Here is a 24,254-nt window from a genome sequence, read left to right as displayed (position 1 = left end):
TGGGGTCTTAATTGATTCTAGTGTTAAATGAATGACAGAGGAAAAGAACAAAAGCTTCCTCAGTTCACTAATTGCTTTGGGAATTACCCATAATTTTTTGGTGGCCTTGAGATGGCCTAGAAGAAGGGAATGAGCTTTGAGACGTGTGGGTGCTGGGAGCTGGGGGTCTGGGGTCAGCCTTGCCTTGGTCTTGTTTCTCTTATCTTTGTTTTTCATGGCTGGGCAGTGTTCCAGGCTTCAAAGTTATGCATTTTCTTGTCTGCTAAACAGGGTCATACAACCGACTGTGGGCATCATTTTTTTCTAACTTCACTTTTTCCAAAGTAGTCCAGGCTTTCCATAGTGTAGTAGGTTGAAAATTCCCCCCAAAATGTAAGGTCCTGATCCCTGGAACCTATAAATGTTATCTTATATGGAAAAAAGATCTTTGCAAATGTGATTAAGTTAAGGATTTTGAAAGGGGGAAATTATGGTGAAATATTTATGTGGGCCCTAGATAAATTCCTGGAATGGAGGAGAAATGGATGCCCTTTCTATTTAGGGCGTCCAGCAAATTGCAAGATGAAGAAATGCAGAAACAAGTTTACAAAAGTGTGGAATAGCTTAAATATTTACATCTAACAAATTGTCACTTTTTTCTTTTTTTTACCTTGAGAATAGGAAGCATGTATTTCTTTTTTTATTGGAGTAAAATTGCTTTACAACGTTGTGTTAGTTTCTACTGTACAGTGAACTGAATCAGCTATATGTATACATATATCCCTACAACAACTTCATGTAGCAGACATTGTTCGTATCACCTGCTATTTCTGTGTACATACACCTGACCACTAACAGCCAGCACCTGTGTCCCTTGGCCACCAGAGTCTGTTCTGCCTGTGTACACTGCAAGCCAGATATTCTGGGGAATTAATGGATCCCCCCTCTCCCAAGAGCAGCCCCCTACCAATGCCTGATGAAAGTTGGTGTATAAATACCCCAGCTCTCTCACCCTTCAGTGGGAGAACTCTGAGGTGTGCTCTACCCTGGCTCCCAGAGGTCTGCTGTGGGATTGAGCTGTAGTTGCCCATGGTGGTAACTTAACTGATAATGCACCCTATATTGGCTTCCTTCCCTTCCCCACTCCACTTCCAGTCTTTCTTGGAATCACCTCCCAAATAAACTTCTAGTCCTCAAATCCAGGACTTAGAGTCGCCTTCTGGAGGAACCCAAACTAGGACACTATTGTATATCAACTAGTGATAGTGTTAAAAGCATATATTTAAGGCCCTGCATTAATTTGAGCATGAGCCAAATGGCCCTGCTGGTCCTGGTGGAAGCTCCAGACAGTAGGTAGAGCATTAACTCTGGGTATGACAGGTCAAAGCAGACCCAAGCCATTGGTTTGAAGATGCTAGAATGTGTAACCAGTATGGAAAGAGTCACTGGTGTGAAAAGGACCACATGGGCCTCTGGTCAGTCATGTAGCCAGATGCCTACAAGCATCTCTCTACAGATGCCTCTTGTAGAGAAGAGGCACTCCCCTGCTCAGGCCTCAGGAGAGAATGATGTTCTGCTTCCTCCCCACCTTCCAGGGTCCTGGGGCACCCAGGTGCCTAGCTGAGCGGGATGGGTTGTATCCTATTGGATAAGGGCTTGCACTTCAGCCACCACAGCTGGAATGGTGGAGATGCAGGTGCAATGATAGTAGCAATGGGGTGAATCATAACTTTATTCCAGGGAGGTGAGTCACTGGGACTGGGGTAATCGGAGTCTGGAGAGGCCATCCATAAAGTGTCTGTTCCATTGCCTGTTAGGGTTTAGGACTGCTGACTCATTAATGTCAAGTGCATTAGAGTTGTTAGCATTAATGTCACTGAGGCTGGGAAAGTCAGGCTCAGTAGATCTAGGCTCCACTGAAACTGTTTCAGGTTAATTTGGGTTTGGGATAATTTTGGATCAATTAGAATTGTTTAGGGAATCTGGAATTTAAGTATACTTAGGATTTCTTGGGTTTTTTATGGTCTTTTGGACTGAAAGGATTTAGAGTCATTTAAAGCAAATTTAGATTTTAAAGGTGCTATAGGGAGGTGTAAGGTTTAAAATCTTTTACAGTCTATTGTGATCCTTAGGGTCATGTAGAGCTGTTTGAGTTAGTTTAGGGTCACATGGGAGAATTTGGGGCTTAGGATTTTAAGCGTCATTTAAGAAACCTGAGGATGTTTAGTGCTGCTTAGGATTTAGGGTCTAGTTTTGTTTAGGATCTTTGAGGACATTTTAGAATGTAGGGTTGTTTTAGTTTTCTTAGGATCCTTTGGGGCCATCCAGGTTTATGTGACTTCTATCCTTGTTGTTCAGAGTGTGATTTGTGAACCAGCAACAATGGCATCCCCTGAGAGTTTGATAGTAAGGCAGGGTCTCAAGCCCCACCTCAGATCTACAGAATCAACATCTTAACAAGATTCCCCCAAGAAGGCCTCTCTTCTAGCATAGTGCAGGGTCATGTGGGACCATTTCCAGTCATTAGAGCTTTAGGGTTTTTAGACACATTAGCCATTGGGTCATTGAAATTATTGGATTCTTTAAAGTCCTTAGAATTAGGGTCATTTTCATCATTCAGGGTATTTTATGTATTTAGAGTTAGGATCATTTAGGAGTCAAAATATTGAAGGTCTTCTAGATATTTCCAGTGTTTAACTTCTACCTGGATTGCTTAGAGTTTTTGAAGGATGTTTTATATCATTTGGCATCATTTAAAGTCATTGACATTCACTTAGGGCTTAAGTCATTTTGAGTAATTTACTTCTCTTCAGGATCTTCAAGATTATTTGAAGTCTTAGGCCATTTCAGGTATTTAGGATCACCAAGGGTTTAGGATCATTTGCAGTAATTTATGGTCCATTTGCAGTGATTCGTGGCCCATCGGATAGTTTGGGATGATCCAAAGTCATTTTAGGGAGTTCCCTAGTGGCCTAGTGCTTAGAATTCCAGGCTTTCACTGCCATGGCCATGAGGCACAGCCAAAAGCAAAGCAAAGAAAAGTCATTTTAAGAGGGATTATAGTGATTGTGATAAAGAATTTGGGTCAAGACCTTGAGGTTGTTAGCCTTGGTGGTCTTCGCATTTTGACGTCTTTGTGTTTGGGGTACATCTGGATGTTCATTCGTTCATTGCACAAATATTATCAAGGTGCCTACCAAGAGTCATGTCCTACTCTGGGTGTTGAGGTTACCCTCATAGAGTGTGGGTTCTAGTGGAGAAAATAAATAAATCAACGATGCCACCTGAAGTTCAAAACCACTGGCATGGAATTTACAAGGATCTTCAGGATCCTCGAGTTTTTCTAGGGTGGGGAGATTCTAAGGGCATTTTAGGATCACTTGGGATCATTTGAGTTATTTTAGTATTATTTATTGTTGGAAGAGTGTGCATATGTTTTTAGGGTGCTGGTAGATACCTGATTGAATTTATCAATTTATTTGATAATTATCTGAGTCACTCCAGGAAGAATCTTCAATGCCACTATCCCCAGACATTATCGTCCCTAAAGCCCTTGGGAAAAGTACTTTGTGGGAATGTAGGTCAAACCTCCTGGCTCAGACCTTCAGGTGCATGAGACAGGATTGGGAAATAGGGAGTGTCCTGTGTGCTAGAGTGGGGTGAAGCATACATTTATCCAGAATCTACCATAAAAGGCTTTGATTAGCCAAGCAGGCCTTGCTTCTGGTACCCAATTCTTAATAAAGAGAACTTCAGAATGTGAGAAACTGAAAGCAGAGCAATCTGATGGTATATTCTGGCGAACCTCAGGTTTCCAGAATTCATGATAGGCATTTTTTTTCTCCTTTTGAAAGTTTTTGCTTGTCCAGTTCCTGAAAGGAGCATTGAGAGTACAATTAGAAAGTGAGTTTGGTGTCCAGTGTGACTGAGACTAAACACAGGGAGCTCCTGAGTTTCTCACAAGGAGACTCCATCCTTCAGCACAGTCAAGACATCAGAGTGGCTGGTTTTCTCAAAGACCTTAGAACTATGGATGTGATCTTTCCATTCTGGTGTCTGTATGTGTGTGTGTGTGGTGCGTGTACATTGCACGCATACACACATATGGTTTTGGCATATAGAGACTGCATTTCAGTTGCACGATGGGCCTCGTGTTACAACGGGATTTTGAAGTCTTGTGCTTAGAGAAAACTGACACTGGCAGGGAGATGAGAGCCTAGCTGGCTTTAACCCTCTGGCCATTGTTTTCATTGTTTTGTGTTTTTACATTTACATGTGCTTTTGGACACACTAAACAGGAAATTTTAATCCAAAAGCCAATGTAGGGAATTCCCTGGCAGTCCAGTGGTTAGGACTCTGAGCTTCCACTACAGGGGGCACGGGTTCCATCCTTGGTGGGGGAACAGAGATCCCCCAAGCCATGCGCCGCCAAAAAAAAAAAAAAAAAAAAAGCCAATGTAATAGAAGCATAAAGAAAACATAATCTCACCACTCCAAGGTAACTTTTTCAATAGGCTTTCATATATAGGCCTGCAATCATACTGAACATGCAATTTTATTCACTTTATGTAATGTTTTCCAATGTTTCTAAATAAATGTATAATTATACTTTTAATGGCTGAATAATACCCATGTTTATGGTTTTTATTTTACCTGTAGCATTATCACAGAAGGAAAGAAGAAAGAAAAAGTCCTACTTGGCTTTGGCTTTTTTTTGATTGAGGTATACCTACTTGGCTTTTTATTGGGATTAATTAGATCAATTTGAAGAGAGTTGCTATCTTTCCAATTCATAAATGAAGTATACCTTTCCATTTTTAAATTTTATTTTATGATCTTTTATTGCTGATACATAGAAATAAAATTAATTTGTATATAGTCACATTGTTTTAGCAACTTTGTAAAATCAATTTATTGTTTCTAATAACTTCTCTCTAGATTATTATGACCGCTTTAAATTCAACTTTTATTTGTTGGTTTCTTTTAATGGGTCATGGATGTTGTAGTTTGCTCTTTTTGCTTAGTTAACTTAAGGGTTTTGGCCAAACTACTTATATTAATTTTTGTGACGACTCATGTTATTGCCAAAATTTGGTGAAGGAACTTTTTAAGTTAAACAATACATTACATTTCTGTAAGTATGTCCCTTGCCTTTAAAAATCTTTCTTTGGGGTCATTTTGGATTCCAGGCTTTTTATGGCCCCAGACATTCAATATTGGCTATGTGTGGGGGTTCTCATCAGCATTTTGTTCCTGGAATTACACTCCAGACATCTCTGAGACATAATTATTCCCATTAGTAAGACAGCCCACGCTGTCCTGTTCCTTCTGATCCAAGCTTTGGCACAAGCTACCCTCCGGGAGCCCAGGTTTCTCTCAGTGGAGGATATTTTAAGAGGCCCAAATGTGGGTGCTGCTGATCCCTTAGATGGTTCTGCAGACACGGGTAGTGTGACATTCAAAGTCACAAGTTAGTGCTAATGTATCCAGTTTTAAAACTCCAAAAGAAAAATGGATTTTGCTCTAATGCAAGTATATTTAAATCAGCATTATCAAAACAGTGATATATAAAATATCCATATTATATTCTGCCTTCCACCGAAACATGGGTTTAGATTTCAGTTCTAGCCTAAAGCTTAAATTTAACATTTAAATTCCAAATTACAGCTTTTCTTAAAAATCTCACATATTAAAATTATGATAAGCTGCTTTTTGGCCAATGCATAGAGTGACCATATATATCATCCACAATGGGACATTTTGAGAGCAAAAGGGGGTGCTATTAATAATTACACTAGAGCAACAGACATAAATTGGAATTGTCCTGAGCAAACCAGGACTTACAGCCCCTACCAATGAGCCCATAGTTTTAAAACTTCTAAACTTATGTACTTATAAAGTATATATTTATAAGGTATTATTTCTATAAAGTTAATTTACATAGTCATTGTTATATAATTACATACTTAAATAAAAGTAATCATTTTTATTTTGTTTGGTTGGGTTTTTTTCTCCCCTGCATTCCCCCCACCTCCTATTTTTCTTGGTTTTAAAATGAAAAGAGCAATGTCAATTTTATCCAAGCTCAATTTTCAGTAGGTTTGCTTGCATCTAAAGCATTCCAGCAAAACCTACTCAAATGTATTCAGAACTTTAAAGTCTGGTGCTCACAGCAAACTCCATTCAGTAAGAGCTTCATTACCTAAAATGGATACCAATAAATTATTTCATAAAATCTGTTTTCATAAGGCAAGACAAAAACTGCCGACTCCTTTGGCAGCGGCTATTAGTATTTGTTGGGTGACTTCAGGCACTCTTAAATTCTATAAAGTTTACTGCCTGATTTGGGGTCTTGGTGGGGCCCCAAACAGACCATTTATCTTTTGTTTACGTTGCCTACATCCACATACTGTACAGTACAAAAACCTCACTGCCTTGGAAGTGTTACCTGTCTCCTCATCTATTTCACTTAGTTTAGTTAATTCAGCACCTAAAAAGCTACTGCTTTGAGTGAAAACTCTAAATGTAAGAAATCAAAACAACAATTAAAGGGGAACCACCATTATCCAAACTTTTCTCTCTTTTTAAGTACCTATAAGCATTGTTCGGCAGCATTGATAAAAATCTTGTCTTGGTTGCTACCTTTTTCTAGAGGCCAAATTATGTTGGTCACTCTTTATGCTCCATGGCCAGATTTCCTAGAAAGACAACTGTCAATCACATATTTAAATGTTATGAACCAGCCACACAACCTCTCTCTGTGTTAGAGTTCTCCAGAGAAACAGAACCAATAGGATGGAGAGAGACGATAGATAGATAGATGATAGATAGATAGATAGATAGATAGATAGATAGATAGATAGATAGATGATAGGGATCTACTTTAAGGAATTGGTTCATGCAATTGTGAGAGCTGGGAAGTCCAAAATCTGAAGGGTAGGCTGGCAATCTGGAGGCCCAGAGAAGAGCCAATGGTGCAGCTGAAGTCCAAAGGCAGGCTGGAGGCAGAATTCCCCCTCCCTCAGGTGAGTCAGTGTTTTGCTGTTACAGCCTTCAATTGATTGGATGAGGCCCACCCACATTATGGAGGGTAATTTGCTTTACTCAAAGTCTTTTGACTTAAATGTTACTCTCATCTAAAAATACCATCACAGCAACACCCAGACTAGTGTTTGACCAAATATCTGGGTACCATGACCTAGCCAAGTTGCACATAAAATTAACCATCACACTTGTCTCACACCATAGCGTGGAACTTGGGCCCTCGTCTAAAGGTCTTAGGCTTGGCAACCTCTGGGGGGCTGTGCCTCCAACAGAGGCAAGCCCAGGTCCCCAAACCCTGACAGTGGCTTGGTCATTTTACAGATGAGGAAACCAAGTCCTAGAAAAAGGTTCAGTGAATTGGCCCCAACAAGCCAAGGGTAGAGTTAGGACAAAAATCCAGCCTCACTGAATAGCTGTCCCCAGCTGCTTCTACAATTCTTGGCTCCACCACGGCCTGAACTCAAGATTCATAGGGAATATTCTCATTTCACTTCATTTTTGGAACATTAGAACCAAGTCAGAGTGCCAGTCAAACCATAAACTCCGAAAAGTAAATCAAAGCGTCTCCTGGATGCACCTTCACTTTCCCATCCCCAACCCTCCTGTAATGCAGCGGACACGCACACACCTGTCCACCGGGGACTTCTCTTTGAAAGTGCTTTATTCAACAAGATCTAAGTCAGGTGCTTTAAAACGTATCAAAATGTTACAGAAATTCACAGCTCCCTACTGAGGACTTGCCAAGTTGCATTAAGATACCTAAACACATCAGTTTATAACTTCAGAACCACACATTGAACGAGGTCATGTACCATTGCTCGAAAAGCAAGTTATGATTAAGAAGAAAGATACTTCACAAAGCTAAATCAAGTGAGGAAACCCTTAAGAAACACTAGCAGTAACACACCAGGAACCATCAGCCTGGGAAACAGGTCTGCGATCCCCGGGGAGACTCCACAGGAAAACTGAGGCTCTCCTTTCACAGCTTGTCCATGTCTGGTGCCTGGCTATAACACAGGGGGCGCTGTGACCTCCCATGACAGGGTAAACACTGTCAATTCCCTCTGAAAGAAGGGGTGCCACATTTGTCTTTATTTTTACCTCTCTAGATCATTCTTCATCTCATCTGCCTCCAACAAGACTTTGTGTAAAACAATTTTCAGAGGCTTGACTCGAGAATCTGTACTGCTGCAACAGGTGTTCAAGGAGATCTCTGCCTCCTACCTTGGCCCTCACATCATGGTTTTGTCACTATGAGGCACTAGAATTCCTTTGTTCATATAGGAATTTCTCTTGGAGATTTATCTATGGCACCATGTTCTCTGTGCTACAGAGCTTTGAAATAGTTCTATTTTTTAAAGAGAGCTTCTCTTTCCTTAAGAGAGCTTCCTGCTTTTCTCTGGTCCATTTCTCCTTCCAACCTCCTAACACTGAAATAACAGCCCAACTCCAAAGAAAAGAATTCTTGCCAAGACATGTTTGCATCGGAGAACAGAGTTTGTTTCTTGAGTGTTCTTGTTTGTTTTGGTCTTTATATCCTAAAGTCTTATCTACAGAGATAAAATGTCTTTATCTGGAGGTCCCTAGGAGAGAGTATTGTTTTCTTTCTGGTAGGGAGGAGGGAAGGGTGAAAATATTTCTCCTTGAAGTCTCAGACCAAAACCTCAACCTCAGGGCTCAGCATTTGTCACAGGGGTAGGTGGCTAATCTGAGATCCTCCCACCTCAACCTCAACTCACAAAGTCCACAAGTCTGGAGACCAGTGTACACATTCCTCACCAGTTTGCACAGGCAAACCTATTGTTTGTGCTTTTCAATCCCTCCCCAAGGTAACCACTCCCCCCCACCACAAAATTTAACTCCTCACCTTCCCACTAATGTGATGACCAAGAATGTGACCTTGTGCTTAATTCCATCATCAGCAGGGGGACCGGATCCCCTTCCCAACGATAAACTCAGGTTTTTCCTTCATTTGATCACCTTGTAACATAAGCCCCTGGAAAAAGACTCAGATGTGGCTATGCCGCTTTTCACAAGTGAGGAAAAACCCTGTAAATTGGCCTTTCTGTTCTTCGCACGATTTCAGGTTCATTGCACACAATTACATAAACCCACACAAATCAGTCCAGGAGTTCAAAGCTGCAAGGCCATGTGATACCAGTGAGAAAATCCAGCTCCACATCACAGCAGAGGGTCTCTATTTCAGTTGCTGCTATTTCAAAGAACCTTTCCAAAATTCCTGACTGGGTCATTAGTATGTGAGAAATGATTTCTAAACAGGGTGAGCCAAAATGGAAAAGTGCGGCCTGCATTAAGTGGAATGTATCATGTAAGATGCGATTTCCCCTCAATTCCATCCCAACCCCCCATCTTTAAAAAGCCAAGTCTACCTCAGTATCACTTTCTGAGAAAGTGATCTGGCAAATCTGACATTTTGCAACACTCCCATATTTACCACTATCATATTGCTAGTGCAAATTAAAGAGAACTTTGATAAACCAAAAATGGCTGTCCAATAAAAGTTAGCATTAGTAATTTGCTTTGTGGAAAATTTTTTCCCTAGCCACTCAAGGAAGATTACTGGGGCCAACAAAGGCTTTGAACATTCAAAATAAAAATAACCGGAATAAAAGTTTTCCAAGTCATTTCTCAAATGCAAAACTCAGGAAGTATGTTTGCATTCACAAAACTGCTCTTTCCCATCTGTAACAAAGGAAGCCTCTCCCCCGGCCCCCATTTTTTTCTGTGCATTTTGCAGAAGCCCACTGAGGTGTATGATTGAGGCTAAGGCCCTCCAGATTTCCAGTCCATCCCCCACAGGACTGGTGGCGCTCCCCACAGAGGAGGTAAGCTTGCTAAGAGACCCTCAGCAAAATGCCGGGTAGCAGCATGCCATCCTTTTGAAAGTTAACAGTGAGACTACATGGAAGCCACAGGGGCAGGTAGGGAGCAAGGGTGCCTGGGCAGGAACAGCTCTGCTGCAAAGGTCCACTGTCCTTGCAGGCACGGATCAGTGGCTCTTCTTTCCTCAACTGCCCAGCTCTCCAAACCTTCTTTGGAGAAGAGGTGGAGAACAGATGGGGAGCTTCCCTACCACAACAAGGCTCAGTGTTAGGAGCTTCTGTCCTTGCTTGGTTGACCTCCACAGCCAGGCACCTGCTCCAAGCATCTATCTGTCGCTCTTCAAATAGTATCCGTTGTACTAGAGCTGAGCTACTTGGCGATCTTACCAATGGGGGCCCAGAAGGACAGACTCCTCCTGCCCTTCCCCCTCCATTGGAATCTCTCTAAAGATCACCCAGGTGGCTGCTCAGAGAAGCTGAGAGAGAAGCTCCATCCTATCTACACACTCTCACGGGGCAGCCCAAGAAGTATCCCTTAACCCCACACTTGGTCAGTAGCAGGACAAGTCTTCATTCTTAGAGTCCATCTCCACACACGACGTGAGGGCAACTTGCAAAAATCCAGTGGTTGTAAAGTATTAAGCCTTGACTTTGCAAACGCAGGGCCTCAGCTCCAAGTGCAAGAAGACCACTGGATATGAAAATGGGCTGGGTTTACAGGCACCTGTCATTCTGCAAGGAGCCTCCACATTTCTCTAAGGAGGGAAACTTCCCAGCCATACAAGACCAGGCGCCATGTACAAACCAGTGAGGCCTGTTTCATAAGATACTTCTTTCAACTCAGGGAGGCCCCAAAGAGTTGGGGTCATCAGCTTGGCATGCTGAGACAAACATCAGGCTCCCCTATCTCCTAGAGGTAGCCAGGGAGGTGGGGGCGGAGGCAGAATCCATTCTTTACTGGCATCCACACAGACCATCACATATGCCCTTGTTATTTAAAAAAATTGAAGTTTCCAGTGTAAAAACCTGTGGGCTTATTGCATCTACCCCACTGATGGTTTATCTTTTTCTTTCCATCAGAACTGCCCCAAGGGCATGGTTTGTTAATTAATTTGTTAACTGCCAAGGATCTCACACTTGCAGATCCTTCCTAGGGATACAGGGAGAGTATCTATTAACATAAAAATATCCCAAATGGTGAGTTTGCTGGGCCCACTTCCCCTTCTAAACACAAGCAGACATGTATGGCTGCTCCCTGGCACTTGAGGGGAGAAATCTTTTCTTCAACCTAAAACCCCTCAGGTCGGTGACTCCTCTGATTTTCCTGCCCACAAGCAGAACATCTGCCAGCCTCATAGCACCTGTGCTGGCTGCTTGGAATTGAATTGCATGTGAATATATCATGTAGGCATGTGGATGTGTACCATGTGCACACACACGTGCACACACACATTTTGGGTTCTTCTTATAATAAAAATGGAAAGTCCTCGTGAGTAAAGGAAAGGAGCAGGGAAAAAAAGGTCAGGGAGTTAGTTGTCTGCTGGCTTCTCCATGGTGGTTTGGGAGCTGGAAAGGTTTGCATTTAAACGTTTCCATGGAAGGCGCCCAGCTTCCTGTGAGTCTTCTCAGGTCAACAATGCCCTCCACGGCGTCTGGATCCCCTCCCTGTGGCTCAGATTGTTGCTGGGGTCTCGGCTATCTCCTCCAGCCTCTGCCGAATCATTAGCCGGAGCACGGTGTACCTGGGGACAGAACAGCTTCGGTGGAGAGCAGAAAGCAACACACTCCTTCTCATGACCCTCCCCCATCACTTGGGTCACAGTGTGGGCCAAGTGTCCCAACCCTTTGCTTCTCTCACTGGCCCACTCTTGAACCACTTCGTTACTTGTGTTCATTTCCACAACAGGATGAAAGGGACTGAAGAGGCTCACTCCAAGCTAATTATTTTACTATGATTAAAAAGTCTGGAGAAGAAGAATGAGAAGGTGAAATAACAAGAACAGTAATAGGGATTCCCTTTGTTGAGTGCTTACTATGCTCAAGGCACTATGCATAGAGTATCAAATAATCCTCACCTAGGCTGGACCATATGAAATTGCCATTACTTTTACCATTTTGGGGGAGCCTACAAAAATGACAACTTCATATGGTTCAATCTAATATCAGTATCTGCATTTTGCCAAAGACACTATAGCAACTACCAGGCATGGAGGTCCATGGCTTAGTGGTGAGTATGGTTTTTTCATCCCTTCCCTGAATTATGGTAATTCAGATACTGGAGTGGGCACTGTTATGCAGGGCTAACGTGGCTTTGCACTGCACAGCAAAACTATTTTTAAAGTTTGGCACACAGTAAGTGTTCAATAAATGTTAACTGCTATCATGTTATTATCATCAACACAGAAAATGTAGCATTGACTTTAGCGGCAAAAAAATCAATTTTTCTGCCATATCTATGGAACGCAGCTCTACTTTATGACTAAACATGACCAAAAAATAACAAAATCCTCTCCAGAACAAAGTTTTAGTACTGGACTTTTCAACCCAAATGCAATTTCCAGAAGAGAAATGTTAAAAAGGGAGAAAGGATGTGAGGAAGGGATTTTAGGGTTACTCTGCTCAAATTTCCACTGCCGAGACAACCTTCCTGAAATCCTTGGAACAATTTTATGTCCCACATCAAAATGAGAAGTTGAACGAGAAGCAGAACGACCAACACACTGATGTTTCAAGTCCCCACCTGAGATCTGAGATCTGGCATTGTCAATGGGAAGCCCCCTGAACACAGTCCCAGGCCCAGGCGGCAGCTCCTCACAGTCCCTGCAAAGTTCCCGAACAGAGACTCTTCTCACTGAGGCCTCAGGAGAAACCCAACCAGCCACCCCAGGGGCTATGCTTACTTGCGCATCAGCTTCTTTACTTCCCGATCTTCTTCCTCTTGGAGCTTCTGAATGAAGCTTTTAAGGACAGGCATCTCAAACTTTATATACTGAGCCACCTGGGGAGGAAAAAGTAAGTCTGGGGTGCAAGACCCCTCCCAGCACTATTCTAATTTTTTTTGGCATCTCTCTCATATAAGGCACAAAGCCTTGGGAAATCTATTTCTGCACTAATCCGGGATTTCCTTAAAGGCAGGAGCCAAGCCTCATTCTTCTCAAGGCTGGTATAGAGTCTATGATGAAGATCACTTCATTTACATGATAACTTCATCTCATAACTTCTCATTTTTCATCTCATGTATCCAATCCATGAGAGGTGATGTCAAACATAGAAAAGCACTTTCTCTTGTCAGGCATGCAGAGAAGACTGGAACACATAATATTCAATAAACCTCTCTGCTCTCCCCTAAGAGAAATTAAGGAACCATGGCTCAGAATGATGATTTGTGCCTCAAGGCTCAAACAGGCATCCAAACGTGAACTGCCTCCTGAGAGGCTATAAGCCTGGGTGTGGCTCCCAGGTGAGCTGAAGTTAAGCAGCCACTCCTCCTCCCTCACCAGAACCCTCGCCCTGTTCTACCAACTCTTCTCTGTGGGAGAAGTATGTTTCTCCACGCTGTTAATGGTGGGCTCAGCTATGTGACTTGCTTTGGCCAATGGAATGGGTGTGTGGATGTGATATACATAAAATCCAGGTGGGGGCTTCAAAGGAGCTTACATGGTTTCTTGCATTCCAGCCATCTGCCACGAGAAGCATACCTAGGTAGCCACTGCCTCTTACCCTCAGTCTCTGAATAAGACATGCAATGTCTACCTGAACTGAACCCACAATCTAAAGCAGAACCGCTGCTACCAGCCTACAGAATCCGGGGCAAGAAAGTAAATGTTTACTGTTGTAAGTGACTAAGACTTGGGGAAGTTTGTTGCTATAGCAAAAGCTATAAAATCACTGCTAACTTCTTGAGGTTGCTTGGAAAAGGTTTGCAGAAACTTTTCAGCCCTCTTAAGTACCCCAGAAAGCCTCAAGAAATTTATTCCTTCTATGAAAATCATTTTGTGCCTGAGCTTTCTTCCAGTTAACTCCCACAGGGCACACCCTCAACCTAGCTTCTGCATTCATTACTGTTTCAAGAAGACCTGGTGTTGAGAAATAGCAACAAAACAGGGCCTGGTCATTGGTCAAAAAGCCAAGCTATACCCCAGTTGTAGTTTACCCAACCAAATCCCCCACCCTCCGGGGACAGACATCTGACTGAAAAGGGACTCACATCATAGGTGACTTCCTCCACCTGGTCCTTCTCCATAAGGAACACTTTGGAGACTTGCTCACATGGGCCCTGGAGGATCCGGGCAATCAGGGGGTAATCAGTGTTCTTCAGCTTCTGTTTCTCTGGAACCACACACAGCCAGAAGCAGCCCTGAGTTGCCTGAGGCCTTTCTCACCTTAAGTGGTTGTCAACTCAAGGGCCCAAATGGACCAGGCACCTCAGGAGATGTAGCCATACAAGTCAGGAGACTGATTGGTAAATGAACAATTCAACAGTTCAAAGCAACTGTTACCGCTCCCCTACCCCTCAACAATACTTCCATGCCTCAAGCCCTTTGGAAGATGCTGCATTGGAGAATCTGGTTTTCTCTGTGCTTTGAGAAAATCCAGTTCTTTTTTTAATAGGCAGTTATGTTTTAGGGTTAGTTTACTGACCATATATGGCATTCCCCGGTGGACTCATCCAGCAAGCTCACCAGCCTTGGAGGCAAACAACATTTGGAAGTTTCCAAAACCCAAGCAACAAGCAAATGAGGCAGAGATTTTTTTTTTAACTTGCTATTTTGAGTTAATTAAAAGTTTTAAGTATACTGTGTTCTTTATACTTACCACCACTGGTATGGACCACATACAAAGCAAACTCTTCCGCTGAGTTCTCAATCTGAATCAGGAAGGAGCAAAAGATACTTGCTGAAAGCATATATTACATATCCTAACTGTGGCCATTTCTTCTTCTTGAACACTGCAAAGCTAAATAAATGATAGGCTCTTTTGAGGGGAGGGCTATTTATCTACAGCATTTAAAGGTGGTGAGGAAATGGGGTGGTAACATTATCAATAATAATAGGTAATAAGAGCTAACATTTATTGCACCATGCCAGGCACAGTTCTAACAAACTCTACATGTTTTAACTCATCTAACATGACAACCCAGTGAGAAATAAAATATTGCTTGCCATATCAGTAAACAAAGGATGTCACAGTCATCGGCAATTGCAGCCACCTCCGATGGTGAGCTGGTGAGCCCTGAGACGAGACTCAGGAAAGAAACAAAGAATACCTGCCATCTTGCAGCCATCAGACTGCAGCCACTCCCAACGGTGAGCCCTGAGGAAACTCAGGGTGAGAAAACAGGGTACTGGCCCCCAATAGCTAAGGTGTGTATCAAAGGAATGATTTCAGTGAGCCCAGACTCTTGCATCTTTCCACATGTAGGAAAACACTAAATTCCTTAACTTGAGATATCTGATTTTCTTTAATTAACAATAATCTTTTGACATTCAGACTACCTGCCCTTTGTGACAAAACTCCTATGTATCCTAGCTTCCCCTTCACCTCCTTGGAGCAGTTCTCTCAGGGTTACTTGAGATGCTGCCTTCTGGCTTTGAAGTCCTAAGAATATTCGCTGAATAAAACACAACTCTCAGCTTTTAGGTGGTGCAATTTTTTTTCAGTTGACACCAGTAATGGGGTCCTGTTAACCTTATTTCACAGATGGTGAGGCAGAAGCACAGGGAGCTTAAGTCACTTGTGCAACTCCTTCAACCAGCAGGTGATAGATAGAGATTCAAACCCAGAGCCTATGCTTTAAACCACTAGGACACACCGGCTTCTGTTAGAAATAAGAATACCTGGTTTCCAAAAGACTTAGAAGGGTATTGTGGAAAACATACAGAGCAACAGGACTTCAAAAACACTCATGCACTATAATTTTCACATCTATTGAAGGCTCATCAAAGTAGGTTCCCCAAATGCACAGAAGTCGATATGTGCACGGAGCCCTGAACCAGTCATCAGGTCCAGGGTCCTTCTCTGGAGGCCCATAAAGCACCTGAGGGCTGGTGCTTCTCAGGTTTCAGTGGCACCAGAATCCCTGTAAGCCTTGTGGAACGGGTTCCCTGGTCTCATCTCCGAGTTTCCGCTTCAGTGGGTCTGATCTGGGGGAGAGGGAGGCCTGAGAACCTACTTTTCTAACAAGCTCCCAGGTGATGCTGATGTCGTGGGGTCTAAAGAACCTAAACCCTCTCTGCCCTGTGCCCCCCTTACCACACACTCTCCATAGCCCCCACCTCTACAGTTCTGGGGGCCCCAAGGCACACATGCCACTGTCTGAGGCCAGCCAGCAGAGGGAACTTGCCTTAAATTTGTTGAGCAGCAACTTCAGGACCTGTGGAGTGGTCATGGTGCTGTTGATGCGGACATTGGTGATGGAGCCATAGGCCGGCGTGAACACCGACGTCTGTCAATAGAGGGGTCCAGCTGAGAGTGGGTGTACAGACAAGGATGGGGCACTAAAACCCAGGTGTCCTGGCCCTGTTACCTGGGGTAAAGGGACAGGGACAATGGCACTCAACCTGTGCTCCCTGAGAGTCCTCTGTCCCTTACAACGTAGAAGCATTGGGCTTTGATGTCAATAAAGAGCCCTGGGCTTTGCCTAGCTCAGGAGCTCACGCCCACCCCACCGCAGGAGGCTTGAGGGATCTGAGCTTGCCAAACGGCAGCACTGAGGAGGGAAAGAGGACCAGATAAGGGAGGCACTCCCTCCAAATAAAACATGCACAAAGCCCCTTCTACTACGACTTCAACATGAGGAGGTCTGTGACCACTCTTCCATGATGCACTTGTTTCTGGGGCCAGATTCAAACCAAGCAGCAGGAAGGAAGCAGAGTCAGCTAGCTTGGGGTGGGGTGGGTGATCTGAGTTCTGCAGCTCTGTTTCAGGGCAGCCCTTAACTCACAGAGAAGTCAGGCCACATAGCAGCTGGAGGCACATGGTGCAGAAAGAGAGTAACGCGTGGATGGGGGGGTTTCTGATGAGGGCTGTTTGTGGGGTCATCTCGCATCTTACCCACTGAGCCAGGAAGAAAGGGGGCAGGGCACAACCATTAAACGAATGACACAGCCATTAAGAACAGGATACCACAAAAACTGGTTAGAACCTACTAGGCCCAAGGTGGCAGAAGATTTGACTTCCAGTTGACCGTCACCCATTATACACTCATTGTAATACATTAGCATCTAAATGACACACCCACTGGTGCCATGACAGTTCCGAGGTCGACCATAAAAGGCCAAAAAGTGGGTGGTGGCCCAATTCATGGAAATCCCCAGCCCTTCTCCAAGATAGAATACTCCTCCCACTTATTAGCCTATGAAATTACCCAGCCCATAAAAACTAATCACCCCCACAGTCCAGGGCTGCTCTCATATTCCCGAACGGCCCATTGCCTTGGGGCCACCGGACTCACCTGATACCTAGGACATGACCATCCTCTTGCACCCCATTTTTTCCTACAACACCATCATTTAGGAGGGCTCCTGATCAGGAGGCCCTTATCTCTTTCAGAGCCAGCAGAGCCCACAGCCCACTCACGACCCAAAGACTGAGTGGCTTCCCAGGAGTCTGCAGCCCTGAGGTGGCAGCTGCCCAGGAAGGGGTTTTGCCCCCACTGGAGCTGGCGCTTGCCCCCTGCCACCCTATCGCCTCTACCTTGTGGTTGTAGAAATGGCCGTTGATGGAGAAGCGGTGGCGTCTGATTCGCCGCTGGTCACTGGGTGTCCTCACGTTGCCACGACGACGTACCCCAACATCACTGCGTGTGCGCATCAGTTGTGGGGTGTCTTCCTGCAGGGACTTCAGGCCCCTGGAGTCTGAGAAGGAAGGGGAAGATGAGCTCTGTCTGCCTGGACCTGGCATGTGGCAGTGTGCACAGAGTACCCTCTTCCGGACCAATGCTACAGCACCGACAGCTTCCTCAAAAATATATTTTATAAAAACAGTATTTACTGCTGGGGGAAAAACATGATGCATAATTTACCAAGAAGCAGTACAGTGACAAAGTTCAGAGCACAGACTCCTAGGTTCAAACCCCAGCTCCACCACTGTCATTGTAGGGGGGCAAAACTTGCTACCCCCAAATGTCTCTGGCATGCTGAAAACAATCAAGCCCCAAAAGACTGATAAATGAAATATAGCCTGCTATATCAGTAAACAAAGGATATCACGGTCATCAGAGATTGCAGCCACAGGCGATGGTGAGCTGGTTAGCTCTAAGGGGAATCAGGACGGAAAAGAATACCTGCCATCTAGCAGCCATTACACTGCAGCCACTCCCCACGGTGACCCCTGAGGAAACTCAGGAGGTGAAAACACAGGATACTGGCCCCAGATAGCTGAGGTTCCTATCAAAGTAATGATTTCAATGAGCCCAGACTCTTGCATCTTCCCATACACAGAAAAGAACTAGATTCCTTAACTTGGGATATCTGGTTTTCTTTAATTAACAATAATCTTTTGACATTCAAACTACCTGTCCTTTGTTGCAAAACTCCTATGTATCCTAGCTCCCCCTTTGCCTCCTCAGAGCAGTTCTCTCAGGGTTACTTGAGATCCTACCTTCCAGGCTTGAAGTCCTAAGAATATTCGCCGAATAAAACATAACTCTAAACTTTTAGGTTGTGAACAATTTTTCAGTCTAACAGACTCAGGAAGAAACTCTGCCTTTTCCCCTAACTGCCTAAAGAATTTAGATAGCAGGCTTATTACTGGACTAGAGTTATCACCAGAGACATCTGCAAAGAATATGGGCTAAATGTGGTGAGGGGAACTCTTAGAGATCAGAGTCCACCCTGTGTCACACTGTCTTTGCAGGCCCAGCAAACATTTGTTTACCAAACGTTTGTTTTCCATCTCCATGTGAACTGCCTTCCTCCCCTGAAGTCCCAAACCACTACCCCCAACATCTTCTTTTGTCTTTAGCTGAAGATGGTAGTTAAGGTGAGGGCATCATCAATCGGGAAGATGGCGGAAGTGTAAGACACGGAGATCACCTTCCTCCCCACAGATACACCAGAAATACATCTACACGTGGAAAAACTCCCACAGAACACCTACTGAACGCTGGCAGAAGACCTCAGACTTCCCAAAAGGCAAGAAAGTCCCCACGTACCTGGGTAGGGCAAAAGAAAAAAGAATAAACAGAGACAAAAGAATAGGGACGGGTCCTGCACCAGCGGGAGGGAGCTGTGAAGGAGGAAAAGTTTCCACACGCTAGGAAGCCCCTTCGCGGGCGGAGACTGCGGGTGGCGGAGGGGGAAAGCTTCGGAGCCACGGAGGAGAGCACAGCAACAGGGGTGCGGAGGGCAAAGCGGAGAGATTCCCGTACAGAGGATCGGTGCCGACTGGCACTCACCAGCCCAAGAGGCTTGTCTGCTCACCCGCCGGGGCGGGCGGGGCTGGGAGCTGAGGCTCGGACTTCGGTCGAGCGCAGGGAGAGGACTGGGGTTGGAGGCGTGAACACAGCCTGCAGGGGGTTAGTGCACCATGGATAGCCGGGAGGGAGTCCGGGGAAAAGTCTGGACCTGCCGAAGACGCAAGAGACTTTTTCTTCCCTCTTTGTTTCCTGGTGCGCGAGGAGAGGGGATTAAGAGTGCTGCTTAAAGGAGCTCCAGAGACGGGCACGAGCTGCGGCTAACAGCGCGGACCCCAGAGACGGGCATGAGACGCTAAGGCTGCTGCTGCCGCCACCAAGAAGCCTGTGTGCGAGCACAGGTCACTCCCCACACCTCCCTTCCGGGAAGCCTGTGCAGCCCGCCACTGCCTGGGTCCCAGGATCCAGGGACAACTTCGCCGGGAGAACGCACTGCGCACCTCAGGCTGGTGCAACGTCCCGCCAGCCTCTGCAGCCGCAGGCTCGCCCCGCATCCGCACCCCTCCCTCCCCCCGGCCTGAGTGAGACGGAGCCCCCGAAGCAGCTGCTCCTTTAACCCCATCCTGTCTGAGCGAAGAACAGACGCCCTCAAGGGCCTACACGCAGAGGCGGGGCCAAATCCAAAGCTGAGCCCCAGGAGCTGTGCGAACAAAGAAGAGAAAGGGAAATCTCTCCCGGCAGCCTCAGAAGCATCAGATTAAAGCTCCACAGTCAACTTGATGTACCCTGCATCTGTGGAATACCTGGATAGACAATGAATCATCCCAAATTGAGGAGGTGGACTTTGAGAGCAAGATTTATTATTTTTTCTCCTTTTCCTCTTTTTGTGAGTGTGTATGTGTATGCTTCTGTGTGAGATTTTGTCTGTACAGCTTTGCTGTCACCATTTGTCCTAGGGTTCTATCCATCCGTTTTTTTTTTGTATGTTTCTTTGTGTGTTTTTTCTTTAAAAAACATTTTTTTAATAATTATTTATTTTAATAACTTTATTTTGTTTTATCTTACTTTATTTTATTTTATCCTCTTTCTTGCTTTTCTTCCTTCCTTCCTTCCTTCCTTATTTCCTTTCTTCCTTCTTTCCTTCTTTCTTTCTTTCTCCTTTTTCTCCCTTTTATTCTGAGCCATGTGGATGAAAGGCTCTTGGTGCTGCAGCCAGGAGTCAGTGCTGTGCCTCTGAGGTGGGAGAGCCAACTTCAGGACACTGGTCCACAAGAGACCTCCCAGCTCCACATAATATCAAATGGCGAAAATCTCCCAGAGATCTCCATCTCAACACCAGCACCCAGCTTCACTCAACAACCAGCAAGCTACAGTGCTGGACACCCTATGCCAAACAACTAGCAAGACAGAAACACAACCCCACCCATTAGCACAGAGGCTGCCTAAAATCATAATAAGTCCATAGACACCCCAAAACACACCACCAGACGTGGACCTGCCCACCAGAAAGACAAGATCCAGCCTCATCCACCAGAACACAGGCACTAGTCCCCTCCACCAGGAAGCCTACACAACCCACTGAACCAACTTTAGCCACTGGGGAGAGACACCAAAAACAACGGGAACTACGAACCTGCAGCCTGCAAAAAGGAGACCCCAAACACAGTAAGATAAGCAAAATGAGAAGACAGAAGAACACACAGCAGATGAAGGAGCAAGATAAAAACCCACCAGACCTTACAAGTGAAGAGGAAATAGGCAGTCTACCTGAAAAAGAATTCAGAGTAATGATAGTAAAGATGATCCAAAATCTTGGAAATAGAATAGAGAAAATGCAAGAAACATATAACAAGGACCTAGAAGAACTAAAGATGAAACAAGCAACAATGAACAACACAATAAATGAAATTAAAAATACTCTAGATGGGATCAACAGCAGAATAACTGAGGCAGAAGAACGGATAAGTGACCTGGAAGATAAAATAGTGGAAATAACTACTGCAGAGCAGACTAAAGAAAAAAGAATGAAAAGAACTGAGGACAGTCTCAGAGACCTCTGGGACAACATTAAATGCACCAACATTCAAGTTATAGGGGTTCCAGAAGAAGAAGAGAAAAAGAAAGGAACTGAGAAAATATTTGAAGAGATTATAGTTGAAAACTTCCCTAATATGGGAAAGGAAATAGTTAATCAAGTCCAGGAAGCATAGAGAGTCCCATACAGGATAAATACAAGGAGAAACATGCCAAGACACATATTAATCAAACTGTCAAAAATTAAATACAGGGCTTCCCTGGTGGGGCAGTGGTTGAGGGTCCGCCTGCCGATACAGGGGACACGGGTTCGTGCCCTGGTCCGGGAGGATCCCAAATGCCACGGAGCGGCTGGGCCTGTGGGCCATGGCCGCTGGGCCTGTGCGTCCGGAGCCTGTGCTCCCCAGTGGGAGAGGCCGCAGCAGTGAGAGGCCCGTGTAGCGCAAAAAAAAAAAAAAAAAATTAAATACATAGAAAACATATTAAAAGCAGCAAGGGAAAAACAACAAATAACACACAAGGGAATCCCCATAAAGTTAACAGCTGATCTTTCAGCAGCAACTCTGCAAACCAGAAGGGACTGGCAGGACATATTTAAAGTGATGAAGGAGAAAAAACTACAACCAAGATTACTCTACCCAGCAAGGATCTCATTCAGATTTCATGGAGAAATTAAAACCTTTACAGACAAGCAAAAGCCGAGAGAGTTCAGCACCACCAAACCAGCTTTACAACAAGTGCTACAGGAACTTCTCTAGGCAAGAAACACAAGAGAAGGAAAAGACCTACAGTAACAAACCCAAAACAATTAAGAAAATGGGAATAGGAACATACTTATCGATAATTACATTAAATATAAATGGATTAAATGCTCCCACCAAAAGACACAGGCTGGCTGAATGGATACAAAAACAAAACCCATATATACGCTGTCTACAAGAGACCCACTTCAGACCTAGAGACACATACAGACTGAAAGCGAGGGGATGGAAAAAGATATTCCATGGAAATGGAAACCAAAAGAAAGCTGGAGTAGCAATTCTCATATCAGACAAAATAGACTTTAAAATAAAGATTATTAGAAGAGACAAAGAAGGACACTACATAATGATCAAGGGATCGATCCAAGAAGGAAAAATAACGATTGTAAATATTTATGCACGCAACAAAGGAGCACCTCAATACATAAGGCAAATACTAACAGCCATAAAAGGGGAAATCAACAGTAACATATTCATAGTAGGGGACTTTAACACCCCACTTTCACCAATGGACAGATCATCCAAAATGTAAAAAATGGAAACACAAGCTTTAAATGATACATTAAATAGATGGATTTAATTGATATTTATAGGACATTCCATCCAAAAACAACAGAATACACTATTTTCTCAAGTGCTCATGGAATATTCTCCAGGATAGATCATATCTTGGGTCATAAATCAAGCCTTGGTAAATTTAAGAAACTTGAAATTGTTTCAAGTACTTTTTCCGACCACAACGCTATGAGACTAGATATCAATTACAGGAAAAGGTCTGTAAAAAATACAAACTATGGAGGCTAAACAATACACTACTTAATAACGAAGTGATCACTGAAGAAATCAAAGAGAAAATAAAAAAATACCTAGAAACAAATGACAATGGAGACACGACGACCCAAAACCTATGGAATGCAGCAAAGGCAGTTTAAGAGGGAAGTTTATAGCAATACAAGCCTACCTTAAGAAACAGGAAACATCTCGAATGAACAACCTAACCTTGCACCTAAAGCAATTAGAGAAAGAAGAACAAAAAAACGCCAAAGTTAGCAGAAGGAAAGAAATCATAAAGATCAGATCAGAAATAAATGGAAAAAAAATGAAGGAAACGATAGCAAAGATCAATAAAACTAAAAGCTGGTTCTTTGAGAAGATAAACAAAATTGATAAACCATTAGCCAGACTCATCAAAAAAAAAGGAAGAAGACTCATATCAATAGAATTAGAAATGAAAAAGAAGTAACAAATGACACTGCAGAAATACAAAAGATCATGAGAGATTACTACAAGCAACTCTGCCAATAAAATGGACAACCTGGAAGAAATGGACAAATTCTTAGAAATGCACAACCTGCCAAGACTGAATCAGGAAGAAATAGAAAATATGAACAGACCAATCACAAGCACTGAAATTGAAACTGTGATTAAAAATCTTCCAACAAACAAAAGCTCAGGACCAGATGGCGTCACAGCAAATTCTATCAAACATTTAGAGAAGAGCTAACACCTATCCTTCTCAAACTCTTCCAAAATATAGCAGAGAGAGGAACACTCCCAAACTCATTCTACAAGGCCACCATCACCCTGATACCAAAACCAGACAAATATGTCACAAAGAAAACTATAGGCCAATATCACTGATGAACACAGATGCAAAAATCCTCAACAAAATACTAGCAAACAGAATCCAACAGCACATTAAAAGGATCATACACCATGATCAAGTGGGGTTTATTCCAGGAATGCGAGCATTCTTCAATATACGCAAATCAATCAATGTGGTACACCATATTAACAAGTTGAAGGAGAAAAACCATATGATCATCTCAATAGATGCAGAGAAAGCTTTCGACAAAATTCAACACCCATTTATGATAAAAACCCTGCAGAAAGTAGGCATAGAGGGAACTTTCCTCAACATAATAAAGGCCATATATGACAAACCCACAGCCAATATCATCCTCAATGGTGAAAAACTGAAAGCATTTCCACTAAGATCAGGAATAAGACAAGGTTGCCCACTCTCACCACTCTTATTCAACATAGTTTTGGAAGTTTTAGCCACAGCAATCAGAGAAGAAAAATAAAAGAATCCAAATCGGAAAAGAGAAGTAAAGCTGTCACTGTTTGCAGATGACATGATACTGTACATAGAGAATCCTAAAGATGCCACCAGAAAACTACTAGAGCTAATCAATGAATTTGGTAAAGTAGCAGGATACAAAATTAATGCACAGA

General features: G+C 43.7%; 1 protein-coding gene across 6 annotated transcripts in view; it reads right to left on the bottom strand.

The window, feature by feature from the left end:
- Positions 1-7,654: 7,654 nt before the first annotated feature.
- Positions 7,655-24,254, bottom strand: part of RASSF2 (Ras association domain family member 2) — a 48,830-nt gene continuing 32,230 nt past the window's right edge. For 5 of the 6 annotated variants that reach the window (XM_022556446.3, XM_022556445.3, XM_089896596.1 and 2 more), the window contains 6 exons: positions 17,562-17,722; positions 16,210-16,311; positions 14,682-14,733; positions 14,074-14,195; positions 12,767-12,864; positions 11,615-12,686 (listed from right to left, as the gene is read on the bottom strand). In XM_022556446.3, coding sequence (XP_022412154.1) covers positions 12,335-12,686; positions 12,767-12,864; positions 14,074-14,195; positions 14,682-14,733; positions 16,210-16,311; positions 17,562-17,722 — 887 coding nt within the window. In that variant the 3' untranslated portion in view covers positions 11,615-12,334. The other variant, XM_022556450.2, reaches the window with a different exon arrangement.

The sequence above is a fragment of the Delphinapterus leucas genome, chromosome 15, assembly GCF_059928025.1.
Source record: "Delphinapterus leucas isolate spDelLeu-1000000601 "Yukka" chromosome 15, BTC_Dleu_Yukka2, whole genome shotgun sequence".
NCBI lineage: Eukaryota > Metazoa > Chordata > Mammalia > Artiodactyla > Monodontidae > Delphinapterus > Delphinapterus leucas.
Note: the sequence above shows the minus strand (reverse complement) of the source record. Positions and strands in the feature narration are given on the sequence as shown.